Here is a 17,445-nt window from a genome sequence, read left to right as displayed (position 1 = left end):
AGTCAGGGACAGGAGAGAAATAGAAAATGTTGGATTACTTCTGTCTTGGTCATAATTAGAAGTAAGGTTGCCCATTGCCTCTCTGTACCCTTTCACAGGGAACAGGCAAACTATATGACAGGCAACCAGAGATACCACTAAACCCCATCCCATCAGCTCTGGGGCCTCTTAATGTGCAGCACAGAGCTGGAAGAACCACCCCGAAGATGGGTGGTCGAAAAGCATAGCAGGAGTCACATCTAGGCAAGATAACAACTCTGAAGAGAGTTGGGAAATTCTCAAGAGGGTCTAATTATTAAGTGTGTGGTGAGGCACTGGCACAAATTGCCCAGAGCAGCTGTGGCTGCCCCATGCCTGGAAGTGTCCAAGGCCAGGCTGGACAGGGTTTGGAGCAGTCTGGTCTAGTGGAAGGTGCCCCTGCCCTTGACAAGAGGGTGGATGAGATTATCTTTAAGATCCTTTGCAACCCAAATCAGTCTGTGATTCTGTAGAAGTGCTGTCCCAGCACTGGCAACCTGGTCTAGAGGAAGGTGTCCCTGCTCATTGCAGGTGGGTTGGACTAAACAGCCTTTAGAGGTCCCTTCCAACCCAAATTACTCCATAGTTCTATGAATTATTAACACGAGAGACTGACTGAATCCCCTGAGGGGAGATCCCACCTCGACAGCATGGTCGTGTAGACATCACTCGCCTGGTCCCGCTCCCTGTTTTTCCTCACGGCAGGAGAGATTTCCTTCCGCACCTTCAACAAGTCCTCCACCGTGTTGAAGGACAGCTTGATGTAGTTCCTCTTCAGGCCTACCAAGTGGTTTGGCTGCAAAGCAGCAAGAGAACGGCAGCTCAGGGATAGGTACCATGAGAGAAGGGTGGAAGGCCAGCAAGACTGATGCAGGTGGAAGGATTGGCCAAAAAGGAGATGCTGATGGGTGGGACAGTAAAGCACTGAAGAGAGATTCTCGTGGGTGCATCAAGAGCACAAGAGCAGCACAGCAAGAGCCCAGCCAGCCCTGCTGCTTGTGCAGCCACAAGTGCGATTTACCCAGGGAAAAAGAGGAAGAATGGGTTGAGCATGAGCAGCACCTCCCTCCTGCAGTATCCTGCTTCCTCCAACCACTTTAATTCTAGAAATTAATGTCCTGAACGCATTGTCTGAAATAACTGATATGTTCAAGGAGAGGAATCAAATTACTGCTAATAAGCAATTAGCCATAGTACACACATTTCTGAGATGTCACAGCATCAGGAGATTTAAGTCAAGCATGCTGCTTTCTCTCCCTGCTCATCCCTTCCTACATCACTAGACCTGTGCAAGGTCCAAAAAAAAAAAAGCCACAGAGGGATACAGACCAAGTCCAAGTCCTCTTTGGGGACAGTTTCCAGCTTTGCAATCTTCCCTTGGAACTTCTTGGAGAGGAAGGAGGACACTTCCCGCTCACAGCCCTGTCAAGAGACCCTGGGGTTGAGCAGTGCATCACTGTTGTTGGGAGGAGATCATCCCAAAGCAGGCTGCCCAGGAGGTCTTGAGCTCCCCAAGATGCTGTCTCCTTTCCTGGGGAGCTCAGCCCTGCCCCTCCTCACCTTCTGAGTAGCAATGTAGAAGTAGGGCTTGTAGGGTAGGGCCACCTAGGAAGGAGCAGACAGACAATGGTGACAGGTTCTCTCCTGGGACACTGTATCCACTTGGTCCACCTCCCCCCCCCCCCCGGCACCCACCTTGAAGCGGCTCCCATCCTCCTGGATGAAGTAGTAGTCCACTGCGCTCACTGACTGCCGGTCCTCATCCAGCACCTCCGTCTGCCCATGAGCACCAAGACTCAACAATGAGACTACCCCGGGGACCCCACCACGGGACTCCTTCCCCCCGGGGCTTACCGGAAGTCTCCGTGTGGGACTTCCCTCCCGGTAGTGCCAGGGAAACATGGGAGGCCCAGCAGGGACATTGGGTCTTCTCTCCCGAGTACGGCCGGGGTCTGTCTGTCGGAACCGCCTCCTTGGCCCTACCATGGGTCTCCCCAGGGGACTTCCTCCCGCGCTCCCTATCTGTGGTATCTCCGTGGGACACTCCCTCCCCACCCCGGCTGTATCGGGGGTCTCCCCAAAGGACCCCTGCCCCCAGCCCTACCGGCCATAACTCCGTGGGACTCCCATCCCTGGTACGGCTGGGGTGTCACTGTGGAAAACCCCTCCCCAGGCCCTATCGGGGGACTCCCCACGGAACATCCCGTGCCCCGTCTGTTGCCTGCTAGCCTCCCGCCGCGCCGGCCCGTACCGGGTGCATGTTGATGAGCCATCCTGTCCGCTCACCGGGCTCTGCGGGCCGCTCGAAGCCGAACAGCGCGTCCAGCCGGTCCGTGCGCTGTGCCCGCTCCAGGCGCTTGAGTGCCGACAGCGCGGAAGCATCGTCACGGCCGGACCCGGCGCCGTCCGCCAGGTCCCGGGGCCCGCCTGGCCGCCGCCCCCGCCGCGCCGGCTCGGTCTCGGCGCCGTCCCGCAGCCCCATCCCGGCCGGCCCGGGCCGCACCTCAGCGGCGCCGCGGGAGAAATTTCCCGCGCTGCGCTAGATTCTCGCGAGAGCGAACTCCCTTACCGCGCCCCGCAGCGAGAGCACCAATCAGACCACGGCCCCACCTCCCCCGCGGGTGGATCCCACCAATGACAGGCGGAGCTCTCCCTCCTCGTCCCGCCTCCGGCGCCCGCCCTCCACCCCCCTGCGCCGCCGCGAGTCGGGCGGAGCGGCCTGGCCGGGGCTGCGGGCTGGCCGCGGGGGGCTCCTGCCCGGCTGCTGCAGTCCCGGAGTCGGGTCCTGCCCAGAGCCAGGATGTGGCTGCTGCTTTCTCCGTTGTGGATTCAGGTAGCAGCGAAGCTAAGCACAGGTCCCAGAGTGAGTCCTAAGTGGTATCTAACAAAAGATTAACCACAAGTAATATTGTAACAAGATGTGCAGGTAAAACAAGCAGGATAGCAAAGAAAAGCAAGACAATGGGGCAAGTAAGATAACAAACGCCATCAAGAGCAAGATAGCAAGTTCTAACGGAACTTGCAAACTGCAAAATTAGCTAACACCAAGTTAGACTGTAGAACAAGAAGCACCAAGGCATGTGCTGAAGATAGAGGTAGAAAGTTCAAATGTGAAGACTACAGAAGTCTTCATCAAAAGACCACCAGAAGACTGATGACCACCACAGAAGAACTGACAAAGTTCTTTGTTGGTGAAAGCAACAAACTCTTGTAAAACCACGACACAGCTTTATGCAAATGTAAGTATGCTAATGATAGGTTGTAATTGTGACATTGCAGGGAAGGACTTTTAAAATGTAACTGAAGGCTATAGAAGATCGAGTGAGTTTTCGGCACAGAGATCCCCCTCACTCCCAGTGCTGAATAAACAAATACCTGCTCTGTAGCCATCTGACTATAGAGCTTTATTTTCTTGCCCAGTTTTGGACTTCAAGAGACACACAGATGCCAGAGACACACACATGGATGCAAACACAGGATACCCAGGACTGACAGGCACCGGCCGTAACAGATCAAGGTGCACACACCTACAAGGTGCTGCTGTCATCAGCACCTTGCACAGGACCCACATCACACCCCAGCCCCCATTCCCACACTCCTCCCCGTGCCTGGTGTCCTCCCAGTTCACACCTTCAGCAGTGGCAAAGCCCAGGCTGATCCTTCAGGAAGGGCTAACCCTAATTGGTTTCTGGATAGGCCATGGATTAGTGTGTCCCCTTCGAATAGAAAATCATGCTATGAAAAGCCAGTGTACATAAAGGAGACAGAGTGTTGGACATTATACAAGGTTTAACATTTTTTTTATGTAACTTTAGTCAGGTTAGTTCGCCTTTGTCTAGAGGAAAAAGGAATTGAAGTTTCTTTTCAAATGACTCTGTTTCACCGGGTGAAAACTGATGAATTTAACACCCACATAGATTGGGAATAGCCAGGAGACACAGATACTGGCAGATAGGCAACCTTCAACCCCAGACACTGCCCCCTGGCATGGTTGGAGACACCGGGTCTGGAAAAGACTGATAAGAGAACCAAGAGATGAGGACCAAATTAGACTTGGAGGTGAAGAAATCCGTAAATAGGAAACCAGATACTAAGAACTGCCTAACTTGGGACCAATGCACATTGAACCAATGAATTTCTATGAGGTTTGACAGTATAAAATATGGGGAAAATCTCGTAAAATTTATGTGTCATAGAATGATTTTCTCTGCATATCTTGGCAATGTGTGGGTGAAATTTCTATTGCATATTCTGACCAGAATAAAGCAATGCCTTGATTCTTTAACACTAAAAATGGTTGTTGGAAATTTTTTGTTCTCACCACAGTTTTGGTGATACGTTCATTCTTTCTATTTGACCTGAATTCTGAGGGTGCCAAGGGGTATGGAGGTCCCACTGAATTTTCAAAGCAGCCATAATCCTTTGAAGGTTCCCTCAGTAAAATGAGTTGCCCTGTCTGAGTCCACTGCCTTCACAATCCCATATTCAGAAATCATCTGTTAACTGATCAAATAAATGATCAGTTAGATCAGTCAGATCCAATAGCTGAAGTGGCTAGAAACACCTCTGGCCAGCTGGCATACCACTACCCATTGGCTGAGGTACTTGAGAGGTACAGACTTCCCAAAACACCTAAGACCCCCTTCTAATGTACGTCTTTTTCTTGTGTCATTCATTGGAGTTCCTTATGGAATTTATGGTTCTTCTCATTGTTTCTTTCTTCTCTCAGTATCCAATTTTATTTATCAGCAGACCTACAGTTTATTGGTAAAGACAAACCTCTCTCATTCCATTCATCAATCGGTGGAATCCTTCCCATTGTTTCTTTTATCTCTCAGTGCTAGTTTTATCTACCAGCAAACTCACAGTTTGTTTATAAAGACAAGTCCCTCATTCCTTTCAGGAGGATAGGAGTGTTATAGGGAGACATACATGTCTCCAAAAGACCCAACTTTAACAGGGACTCAATAACAGGCTGTAACCTTGAAAGAGGGTATTCAACACTGCTTATCCTGGTTGCTTCAGAGTAATTTGGAGAGGCAGTTTTCCATATTGCCCTGGGACTGCCAGCACTTCTGGGTTCACTTTAGCATAAGCTTTATCAGCACAACGGCACTAGTTTCCCCATCACCCCTCACAACACTAATCACACTTCCAACTCAGTCATTAAATCCCCTCCTAGCAAACCACAATCACAACTAGGAACAAACAGAAATTCACACTTTTCAAACCCATCTCACATATTCACCAATAGCAGTTGAATAAAGTGCACTGGCTCTATTTCCCCTTACTCCCTGAATTATTAAAAGAACCCCCTTTGACATAAAATTCAAAGTAAACAGAGAGACTCCCAAGTCTACTATGAAATACACTTTTCGGTTCAGACCCACCTTGCATGTTATCAAGGGCTCCAGTGTGGTGAGCCCCCAGTACAATAGAAATCCTGACACCCTTAACAATCAATTTCTAAAGTTCTATTTTCTTTTTTTTACAAATGGCACATTGATTAGAAACTGTGCCTTTATTCTTGCCTGTACCTTTACCTTTTCCTTACCCCTTCTTACATATACCTGATGTGCCTTCCTAACCCATTCTTGCAAGGGCCCGCTCTGTCATCTCTCCAGCCAGTGCTATCACTGTTTGTGGGCTCTCATGTTCCCAAAGCCACTGAACTCTCTGCAAAATCTCTCATCTCCCTGTGACCCAAACAAAATCCCTTCTTATATCAGGCCAGGATTTAGTGATAGATTGTATCTTACACCCTATACCAAAACCAGTCCCTGTCCTGCCACAGTGTCCAGACGCATCCCCCAGCACACTCATCCAGGTCTCCGGGCAGCTCTCTCAGCACTACAAGCTCTGTAAAGCACAAGGTCCCGGTGGATGGGCATGGCCGATGGAGCCACAGGGACGGGCAGGTGAAACATCCCGCAGCGTCATGGGGCCAGGGGGCACTGCAGCCCCTGCCCGTGGGCGTGGTGGTGTCAGACACTGCCCAGCACTGAGCCCCACAACCTCGGCTTGTCCCATACCTTGTGAACAGGTGCCCAGCCCACGTCCCCAGTCCTGCAGTCTGACACCTGGTCTCGGTACTCCTCGCCATAGAGAAACCCCCTTAAGTCCTGAGTTGTAAGTCGAAAAACACACATCCTCCACTCTGGCTCCATAAGGACCTGGGGAGAGGTGGAGGCATAGGAACAATATCTCCCTGTTTTCCCTGTCCTGGAAGCTGGGAATACGAAAGGCTTGGGCCCTGTATTAGACTGCATGTTTTGAAGATATGGTGGAGAACATCCCAATCCTCACTGTTTCTCTTTCCTTATCACATAGTATCCCTCTGCTGTTTGCCTTAACCACATTCCTCCACACTCCCCTTCGAACAATCCTTTCTCAAACCAACACCATCAGTCTCCTGTTGCAGAGAGTCCTTCTCAACTTCCCTTATTGCCCCTTCTGGGTGTGGCAATTACCGAGACCCTCTCTCAATTTTCCCTTACTGCTCTCTCTCGGCATCCATTCCCTGTTGCTGAGATCCCTTTCCAACTCCCCTTATTGCTCCCCCTGGTCATCCATGTCCTTAACTACCTCTGGGAGAATGTGCAAACCATCTCAACATTCTCCCAAAGGACCCTTTGGAAGTATTTTGGGATCATCATCCCTTTTCTTGATTTTCCTTTACTGCTCTCTCTGGACATCCTGCCATGTTTTACACCCTGAGGGTCCCACTGTACTCACTGGTGAGATCTCCAGTGGTCTTTTCCTGTGGACTCTTCTTGGTCCCCCTGGTCCGCCTCTTGTCTGTCACCTGAACAGTCTCAGGTACCCCATCAATTGCCTGCTGCTGGCCAGTGCTGGAGGGATTTGGTCGCCTAAAAACTGAGCGAGGCACGCCTCCAACTCCTCTTCCTGTGTGCCAGGCCCAGACAGTGAAAGGACCCGGATGAGTCCCCCATCTTGTATGGAAAATCATGCTATGAGAAGCCAGTGTTCATAAAGGAGACAGAGAAGTTCTGCAACTTTATTTGAATAAAGGGAGAGAGGCAACTGGGGAACATGCCCACAGGGTTTTATCTCTCCACGTTTTGGAGGATGCAGCCTCCTTTTATCCTAAACTCTTGGCCACATGTTGCCCTCTTTCCTTCCCCATTGGCTAAGGTACTAGGAAGGTACTGCCTTCCTGAACCGCCTACCACATATCCCCCCTTGAACCTGTTATTTTCCCCTAAAGTTCAGCAGCTCCAGCTTGTGCAGACCCATTTGTCTATTTCAGGAGTCAAACCTAACCCTAACCCAGCTCTGGATTCTGTAACAAACCTGCAACTTGAAGTCAAAGACATTAACACCAATACTTTCACCCATCAAATTGTTTGTAAAGACATTAGTACACATCTTTCTTACCACCTTCACTGCCTCCCTTGTCACCTCGCAGTCAGCTCTGTGTCCTCTCTGTTCCCATCTTTCTCCTTTTAATAACACATCCTGGTTGCACTGAGGATCTTCAACCCTTCCAGGAGCAGAGACACACTCATAGTCTGTTTCCACAGTGTTGCGGTTTAAGAAAGGTATTCCCCAATTCAGTGTTCGCAGTGAAACATTCCAAATTATGCACCACCCTGCGGGTGGCTGGAGAGGAGAATTGGAGGCACAAAAGGTAAAAATCACAGGCTGAGATAAGAATAATTTACTGGAAACAGCAATGAAATAAGAAACAGAACAGTAACAGAAACAGAATTAATAACTGAGTGTACAAGATGGGAACAATTCACATCTGAGTGCTCACCATGTGGAATCTGATGTTACCCTGATCACAGGCTTCACACTAGCCACCAGAAGAGACCCCTTCCCCCACCCTGTGCATAATATGAGGTGGTACAGAATAACTCCCATCCTGGCCTTGCCCCTTGTGGGTACTGCGAAAATTAACCCTGTCGTGGCTGGAACCAGAACATGCAGCAATGTGCTCTCTATGTGTTTCAGAGAAGGAAAAGATAAAATATTATTAGTGAGGCAGAGGCCTCATTTCAACCCATAAATCCACAGAGAGGTGAGGAGCATGTCACCACTTCCCTGAAGCACCTTTGAGCTTCCCAAACTTGCCATCTCCTCTTAGGAAAGTCGAAATTATACCTGAGCTTGACCCAAAAAATCTCTTTGTAGATCCCTGCTGCCAGAACAGACTGTCCTGCCCTGACTGGCATGTCCAGCAGCATCAGTGATGGCATTCAAATGGTCCAAAAAGGAACTGACTTTATGGATGTGAAAAATGGAATTTAAATGGGATCCTGCTGGTTTTCTTCTGAATGTGCAGCAGCTGCTATTGAGTCAGACTTTCCCTGAAGATGCAGGGACCTGTGTGTCTGCTATTTTTTGTGGGCCTGTTACCTGGGTCCTGTGGAGTCAGGTTGCCTGCTTGAACTTTCAATGGATTTTGTTCATTTTGGGTAAATAGGCTGGAGAGAAACGACAGAAAGTTTTGATGTTGGGTTCATGTCAACATCTGCAGTTTGCTGTGGCTTGTGCATGGGGACAGGCCTTTTCAGGCAGCCTCTGGAGCAGCGGAGGCTCTGTCATGGGGAGAGACAGGTCTGAGGCATCAGCACTGGACTGTGAACCAGGGTCTTCTAGTAACTTCTCACCAGGTGTGACACTGGTTGTCTTCTTCTGGCATATGAGTCAGCCATGCAGGGCAGGGCTGAGACTGGATGGTTCAGAGGACTTATTGTTGCTCTGCACTGTAGTAAACCCCATAGATTTAGGAAAAGCACCATGGAGGATATGAACAATAGGAATGCTGAAACAGCAAAGAAAATTCCTGTTTTCTTGTCCTCCACCCCTTAACCTACCTCTGTAACCCTATAAGGCAATGTCATGTTAACCCCTTACCCATTGGTCAAGCTTGGATCCTTTCCAACCCTATAAAAGAAGCATACTGTACCCCATTAGTTGAGAAAGAAGAAGAGCAGAGACCCTTCATGGACCTCCCCAAATAAAGCCATCTTCGTGGAACAGCCTGCGCCTTCTCCTTCTCTCTCTCTCCGTCTGCTGCAGCCTCAAGCCCAGGGCACCACTACCTAGCAAGCAGAGCTGAAATCCTGAGAGCTTGCAATCACTATAGAGCTGATAATCACTATGCTTGCTAGATGGTAGCCCTGCGGCCTTGGCATGAGCGAGCTAGCTTCGGGCACCCGGTCCCTACCCAGGGACTGAGCTCCTGAGCCCTAGTGCTCTGCTTTATGATAAGGCCAAATAAGAGGCTTTATTAAAGTGGCAGCCCAACGACTTCGGATTCGGACCCCCCCCCAGAGGCGATATCCGTCGGTTGAGCAACGAAGCCCCCCTGGGGTTTTCTGTGATTGCCTGTTCGGGAAGCCGCTCCTTCTGTGAAGGGACTTTTCGTTTTAGAAAATCCTTTCCCCAGGAGGGTCAGTTCGACACTCAAAACTTACATCTGAACGGCAGAAAGTTCCGAGGAGAACTGACGCAGCAGACCCCTTCCACAGATCTTGGACCCCAGGAATTGTAAGTATTAGCTAATATTGCGCGCATAACTTTGGGGCTCTAAAACTTTTTTTTCGGGTTTTTTTTCTTTTTTTTTTCACGTTTTTTCTGCTGGAAGGGCTAACCATTAACATGGGTAAAATTTTTAGTACTTTAAAACTAAGTAAAACCGAGAGAGAGATATATTCAACTATTTTAGAAATCTTATCTGCTAACAACTTCTCCTTTTCTAAAGGCAAGCTCTCAAAAACTAATCTTAAAAAATTTGTAACTTGGATTATTTCGCAATACCCTGATACTGATAAGAAAGCAATCATTGAAAATTCGTTTTGGGATATGATCGGGAACACAATATATATCTCCCAAACAAACCAGGATTTCTCTGTAACTAACTATTTGCCTTTATTCCATATAATAACTAAAACCGTTGAAAGATTTAACAGAGAAAAAATCTTGCAGGGCTTAACAGATACTTCCTCTTCAAATAGTAAGATTGATAAGGACTCAGAGGAATGTCACTTGCATATCTCACACCACCCCTTCATTTCTAAAGTCCCTCTCGCCTCCGCTACTCCTAAAGCAGAGGTTACGCTGCCCACCCCAGTTCCCCCCCCCACATCCTCCACCCTTGCGGGACCTGCGCTGCCCAACTCCGCGAATCCTATCTTATCTGTAACTCCACACATCTCCCCTACCCCTGGCTCGGCTTCCTCCTTGCTTCCGGTCCCGGGGGTCCCTTTTCCTGCCTCTGCCGCCCCTCCACCCCTGCGTCGGCTCTTCCCCCGCTGCTGTGTACCCCCCCACCCCTGCGCTGATGTCCCCCACCATCCCTCCCGCCGCCGCGCCCGCCGCCCCCACTCCCCCGCCCCGGCTCCGACCAGCCCGGCCCCTCCCGCGGGCTCCCCGAGCCTCACCCCCGCCGCTCCCGAGCCCGTGTCCATCTCCACCCCCCCCCCTGCTCCCTGCCTGCCACAGCAGGGGGACCTCGCACAAGCGCAGTCCCAGACACCCCCACGGTGCTGTCCCCCCCACCCGGTCCTGTGTGTGCTGTGCTGCCATCCCAGCTCCAGTGGCACCTCCCCCGGCCAGGTCATGCCATGTCTCCCCCCCAGCCATTGAAACCTTTGAAAAACGCTTCTAAACGAAAAAAGCGCAAGTCACGGATAGCAACCCTCCCTCAGTCCTCCTCAGAGGACCAGAGCTCTTGCAGTGAATCTGATTCTGATACGATCCACACGGATCCATGGGCTCGTATTAAAGTAGAAGCGACAAAGGCTGGAGACTGGGAGCTGGCACAGAAGATTAATGCTTTCCCAGTAGAATATAAGCAAGGACGGAATGGTGGCGAGTCCGCTATAAAGACGTGGAAAGCTAACTCCAATAAGGAACTAGTGCAATTAAGAAATATAGCCAAAGAACATGGGCGAAGCTCACATATTTTTAGAAATTTCCTAGAAGCCATGTTCTCAGCACATGTCTTACTTCCCCACGATGTAAAAAATATTTCACACTGCCTCCTGTCCCCAGCAGAATATTTGTTATGGGACAGGCATTGGAAAAGACATTTAAAAACGCTATCAGATTCATATTCTGCGGATGCTAATAAGACGAATTTTACAGTAGCCCAACTAGCTGGTGAAGGTGACTTACAGAAACCAGCAGACCAATTGGAAACCTTGAATAAAGAGGCACTGCAGGACATCGCTCTTGCAGCAAAAACCTCTTTACTTCTCGTGCATGATGAGTCAATGCCAACAATGCATTTTTCTGCTATTAAACAAGGGACAGATGAAAGTTTTATCAAATTTGTGGACAGACTTAGAGATGCTTTGGAGAAACAGATCGAGAGCACAGAGGCAAAGAAGGAACTCTTATGTAAACTTGCCTTGTGTAACTCTAATGAAAAATGCAAAGCCATTTTGAGGTCTCTACCCATGGATACAGACCCCACCATAGAGCAAATGCTGGAATGCTGTACACGTCACACGTCCACGGACGATACAGTGGCCCAAGCAGTTGCTAAAGGTATTGCTGAAGGAGTTTCTGGTGCATATGCAGTAATAGCTTCTAAAGACCAAGCTAAATGCTATCACTGTGGAGATCTTGGACATTATATAAAGGACTGCCCAGAGAGATCACACCCCCGATACCACCGTAACAATTACCAAAGACCCCAGAATCAGCAGCGCTACCAGCAGCATTCGGGAAACTTCTTGCGCCGCCCGGTCGAGCCCCGGGCGCTGACAACAAATCAAAGGCCACCCAGACCCAACCCCGCACCAGCCCAGGATGTTCCGGACCACAAGAAGAGGATCCAACCCACGGGGCAACCCAGATGGGAACCCGCCGTCAACTGGTAACTGCTTTGTCCATTGACTTTAATAACGAGAATGTTCACCGTGTTCCCACAGGCAAATATGCGCCAAAAGGTGGTCCTTCGCATATTTTAATTATAGGTGACTCTCTTAATAGCCCAAAGGAGATCTTCGTTGTTCCAGAAGTGCTGACAGTGCAGCCAGGACAAGAGATTCTCGTCCAGGTATGCTGCATAGACTCACCATTTTTTCTTTCAAAGGGAACTCCAATAGCACAAGCCTTTTTACTCCCAAAGGATCACAGGGAACAGATTCCTCTCAACCCTACAGCTATGTGGGCACAAGTTGTGGGACCATCCAAGCCTACCATCGAGTGCGGCCTCACCTGCAAAGGCGAGAAGACCCACCTACCAGGGATGCTGGACACTGGTGCTGATGTGACCATCATTGCCCGCTCAGAATGGCCAGCACACTGGGATCTACAACCTGTTGCAGGCATGATTTCAGGGATTGGTGGAGCCACAGTGTCCATGAGAAGCAAGAACAACATCCTTGTGGAAGGGCCTGAAGGCAAGCTGGCAACCATTCGTCCATTTGTGGTAAGGGCCCCCATCACCCTTTGGGGCAGAGACGTTCTATCCCAGTGGGGAGCTTCTCTACATATTCCCACTCAGGATTTCTAATTGGGGTCACTGAAGTAAGCGCGCTGCCAGAAACACCTCGTCTCACCTGGAAAAGTCACAAGCCACTCTGGATTGAACAGTGGCCCCTCAATAAAGTCAAACTGCGCGCCCTAAACACCCTCGTGGAAGAACAGCTCGCAAAAGGCCACATAGTGGAGTCCAACAGCCCTTGGAACTTTCCAGTCTTCGTTCTACCAAAGCCTGGGACAAACAGGTGGAGGCTTCTCCACGACCTTCGCAGAATCAACGAGGTCATCGAGGACATGGGCCCCCTCCAGCCTGGCCTGCCCTCCCCATCGATGCTGCCTAGAGACTGGATACTTGCTATCATAGACATTAAGGACTGTTTCTTCAGCATTCCTCTGCACCCTGAGGATGCTCCACGGTTTGCTTTTTCCGTTCCCTCTCTTAACAAGGAGGCCCCGCTCAAAAGATATCATTGGCGTTATCTTCCTCAAGGACTAAAAAACAGCCCCACTATTTGCCAGTGGTACGTGGCTCACATCCTGTCTCCCATTCGGAAATCATTCCCGATGCTATCATCCATCACTACATGGATGACATCCTGGTGTGTGCTTCAGACAAAGCTTACTTGGACAATACAGTTAAAAAGACTATTGAAACCATAGAAAAGGCAGGAATGGAGATTCGTGAGGATAAAATCCAGTACACCAAGCCATGGACTTACCTTGGAGTCCAGATCCGGGAAAGGACCATCGTACCTCAGCAGCTCACCATAAATGACGACCCAAAAACCCTCAGGGACTTACACAGCTTGTGTGGATCCATCAACTGGGTACGTCCACTGCTAGGAATTACAACAGAGGACCTTGCTCCCTTGTTCAACCTTCTTCGCGGACCTAAGGACCTGGACTCTCCCTGCACTCTCACAGAAGAAGCCAGAGGTGCCATCACTAAAGTCCAGGAAGCCCTGTCTTCATGCAAAGCCCATCGCTTCGAGCCCAGTCTGCCTTTCAAGTTCATCATCCTGGGAAAAGCACCTCGATTCCATGGACTGATATTCCAATGGGACTCACAGCTTCGAGACCCTTTGTTGATACTGGAATGGATCTTTACAAATAGCCAGCCCACAAAGACACTTACCACCTACCAGGAGGTCATAGCACATTTAATAAAAAAGGCAAGGACTCGCCTTCGATCTCTTTCAGGTTGTGAGTTCGAATGCATATACTTACCAATAACTCTTACAGACTTTGAGGATTTGATCCAGACCAATGAAAGCCTCCAGTTTGCCCTGGATAGCTACACGGGCCAAATTTCAGTTAAGATCCCAAAACACAAACTTTTTAACCCTGATGTAACCTTCCATTTGATTCCAAAACAAATCCAAAGTAGAAAACCTCTCAAGGCTCTAACCCTCTTTACAGATGGCTCAGGGTCTTCCCACAAGTCGGTGGTTACATGGAGAGACCCCCAAACACAAGATTGGCACTCTGACATACAAATAGTGGAGGGATCTCCACAGATCGCAGAATTAGCAGCCATTGTCAGAGCCTTTGAAAAGTTTGAAAATGAGCCTTTCAATCTGGTTACAGATTCAGCTTATGTCGCTGGGATAGCGATGAGAGCAGAACATGCTCTTCTCAAAGAGGTCTCTAATCCAAAGTTGTACCAACTGCTCTCTAAATTAATATACCTAATCTCCCACAGAAAGCAACCTTACCATATAATGCATGTGAGGTCACACACAGACCTCCCAGGTTTTGTTGCAGAAGGCAACAGAAAAGCGGATGCATTAGCAATGGCAGCAGAAACTGCTAATGTTCCTAACATCTTTGCCCAGGCAAAGTTGTCACACGCGTTTTTTCATCAAAAATATACCTGCCCTTATGAGAATGTTTAAGCTCTCAAAGGATCAGGCAAAGGCTATCGTGGCTACGTGTCCGAACTGTCAGAACTATCAGATACCATCCATGGGGATGGGAGTCAATCCCCGAGGTCTGAATAGCTGCCAGCTGTGGCAGACAGATGTAACTCACTTCGCACCTTTTGGAAGATCAAAATACGTGCATGTATCGGTCGACACGTTTTCAGGAGCAGTATTTGCATCATCACATGCAGGAGAAAATACCATGCACACAATAAAACACTTTCTCCTTGCTTTTGCCGCCCTGGGTGTACCAAAAGAGATTAAAACAGATAATGGACCAGCCTACACTTCCGCAAGTTAAAGGAGTTCTTCAGTGAATGGGGAATAGCACACAAGACCGGCATACCTGTAAACCCCACAGGACAATCCATCGTGGAAAGGACACATCAAACCCTCAAAAGAGTCCTTGATCAACAGAACAGAGACATGAGAATCACATCTCCAGTGGAAAGACTTTGCAAGGCTCTCTACGTCATCAACTTCCTGAACTGTACAGCATCAGAGCCTGACCCACCCAATACTTCGCCACTTTGCAAATACCACCCAAGCAAAGCTCACTGAGAAACCACCTGTGCTCGTGAAGGACCCTGAAACACACCAAATTTCTGGGCCTCACCAGTTGATTACCTGGGGTAGAGGATATGCGTGCGTGCTACTACCATCCGGTCCGAGGTGGTACCCCGGAAAAAACATAAAGCCATACCTAGGCACTGAGAACACTACTCCTGCAAACGGGAACAAGAACGCTCAGAGGCAAACACAAGACCACCTCAAAACCAAACCAGCTCGCCTGGGACGAAGACGTCGCCGAATACCCACAACACAAGAACAGACCACCCCATTACAAGACAGCAGACAAAACTGAAAAGCTAAACAACAGTCTGCTGCATCAGACCATAGATAGCCTTAACACAAAAGTGTTCTCTGAACTATATGTTGTTACACTGTTTTTTTTGTGTATTTAAAGAAAGAAAAAAAAAAAAAAAAAAAGAAACACCGTTATTCCCCCTCCCTAATCTTTTAAAACCCCTTAACCTTCTCCTCCTCTAGTGTAGCTTAGAAATTAAAAGAAAAAGGGGGGGAGGAGGGGAACAAGAAAAGAACAAGGCAGAAAACCCTCTCATCATAAAGATAACAAATTCTGCTTATATTCCCTATCAGAAGCCCTATTCCTGCCCAAAGATGAAAAATATCTCCGTTGCTGCTGTCCTCATTGCTGCCTGGATGTTCTTCACCGTACCGTGTGCCTTCGGCTGGATTAGCCCACAGCCTAGCCATAATGTTTGGGTAACCTTAGCAAAAACATTAAAACAGGACAACATGTGCTTGTCCATGGGAAGCATTGATAACCCACTTTCCACATGTCTAGTAGGAATTCCCTTTGTAGCAGATGACTGGCCTGTCTATAACTCAGAGATTCTCCGCACCACAGGTAAGAGACCCAATGTGGTTGATACTTGGGACGAGTGGACAAAAATTCTGCCAGATGCTCGAGAGGAACCCCAAGAATTAGATCTGTTGGGTCCTCCAAGGCCCATACTGCGTCAAATTTTACTTTAGACGTCCAAAAAACAATTGGCCAGAAATTGACCAGAACAAAAACACATATCGAAAAGAGATATCACCCAAAGCCTAAATAACTCTCACGATTGGTGCAATTACACGGCTCGTGTGATTTCTGTGTCTCTCTCCATCTCCATCCCAAAGTATTACCCAGGGATGTTTTCATCGCTTGGTGACAGAGTATGGGCTGGGATCCTCCCGACTCCAGGGAGGTCCCTGTACCCTTGGAAAACTTTCTACCCTTACACCAAACCCTGTTACATAATTGGAAAAAAGAAAGCGAATCAAAACGACAAAAAAGGTCCTATACTGAATTTGATGAAAATTGTGATCCTAAATTATACGATTGGAACAAACAAAAAAAGATTGCTGTCTCCCTGTTTTACCCTGGGTAGCTGCGCTAAAGCCCTCGGTGAAATCAATCACCTTGGGTGCTGGCTCAGTAAACAAGCTAACGCTACATCTGCAGCCTTGAGTGATCTCTTAAAGGAAGAAAACCACAAGACAGGCTTCGCTCCAAAATCGAGCAGCAATCGACTTCCTGCTGCTTGCCCATGGACACGGCTGTGAAGACTTCGAAGGGATGTGCTGCTTCAACCTCTCTTCACGCTCGGAATCCATCCATGCGAACATCCAGAAACTGAAAGATCTCGTGAAGGACTTGAAAGTAGAAAGAATCCCAGACTGGGTCAATGAACTTTTTGGGCAATGGGGATTAACAGGATGGGCTGCATCCTTGATTAAGGGAATGTTGTTGATTCTCCTTGTAGTTGTTATTGTGTTAGCTATGTTCTCGTGCCTTGTTCACTGTTTCAAAAGAACTATAACGAACGCCTTTTCTGTAAAAACAGAAAGTGGAGTTGTAGTAAACCCATAGATTTAGGAAAAGCACCATGGAGGATATGAAAATAGGAATGCTGAAACAGCAAAAGAAAATTCCTGTTTTCTTGTCCTCCACCCTTAACCTACCTCTGTAACCCTATAAGGCAATGTCATGTTAAACCCCCCATTGGTCAAGCTTGGATCCTTTCCAACCCTATAAAAGAAGCATACTGTACCCCATTAGTTGAGAAAGAAGAAGAGCAGAGACCCTTCATGGACCTCCCCAAATAAAGCCATCTTCGTGGAACAGCCTGGCGCCTTCTCCTTCTCCTCTCTCCGTCTGCTGCAGCCTCAAGCCCAGGGCACCACTACTAGCAAGCAGAGCTGAATCCTGAGAGCTTGCAATCACTATAGAGCTGATAATCACATGCTTGCTAGATGGTAGCCCTGCGGCCTGCATGAGCGAGCTAGCTTCGGCACCCGGTCCCTCCCAGGGACTGAGCTCCTGAGCCCTAGTGCTCTGCTTTATGATAAGGCCAAATAAGAGGTTATTACTGCACTGTGGATTCTGCATTAAAGGTCAGGATTTGGGTGCTGGTAAAACCTGACTGCCCTTCACAGCTAAAAGAAATCACAGAATCACATGTGAGTGATT

The 17,445-nt window shown here is 48.7% G+C and overlaps 2 protein-coding genes across 2 annotated transcripts in view; both read right to left on the bottom strand.

Moving 5' to 3' along the window:
* Positions 1-2,500, bottom strand: part of POLE (DNA polymerase epsilon, catalytic subunit) — a 33,710-nt gene extending 31,210 nt beyond the window's left edge. The window contains exons 1-5 of the mRNA XM_036393286.1: positions 2,270-2,500; positions 1,714-1,794; positions 1,579-1,623; positions 1,348-1,440; positions 660-814 (exon numbers count right to left, since the gene is read on the bottom strand). Coding sequence (XP_036249179.1) covers positions 660-814; positions 1,348-1,440; positions 1,579-1,623; positions 1,714-1,794; positions 2,270-2,500 — 605 coding nt within the window. The remainder of the gene's footprint in view (positions 1-659; positions 815-1,347; positions 1,441-1,578; positions 1,624-1,713; positions 1,795-2,269) is intronic.
* A 12,624-nt stretch (positions 2,501-15,124) lies between these two features.
* Positions 15,125-17,445, bottom strand: part of LOC118693119 (DNA polymerase epsilon catalytic subunit A-like) — a 23,627-nt gene continuing 21,306 nt past the window's right edge. The window contains 1 exon segment of the mRNA XM_036393451.1: positions 15,125-15,130. Within this exon segment, the coding sequence (XP_036249344.1) occupies positions 15,125-15,130 (6 nt within the window).

Source organism: Molothrus ater, chromosome 18 (assembly GCF_012460135.2).
Source record: "Molothrus ater isolate BHLD 08-10-18 breed brown headed cowbird chromosome 18, BPBGC_Mater_1.1, whole genome shotgun sequence".
Lineage (NCBI taxonomy): Eukaryota > Metazoa > Chordata > Aves > Passeriformes > Icteridae > Molothrus > Molothrus ater.
Note: the sequence above shows the minus strand (reverse complement) of the source record. Positions and strands in the feature narration are given on the sequence as shown.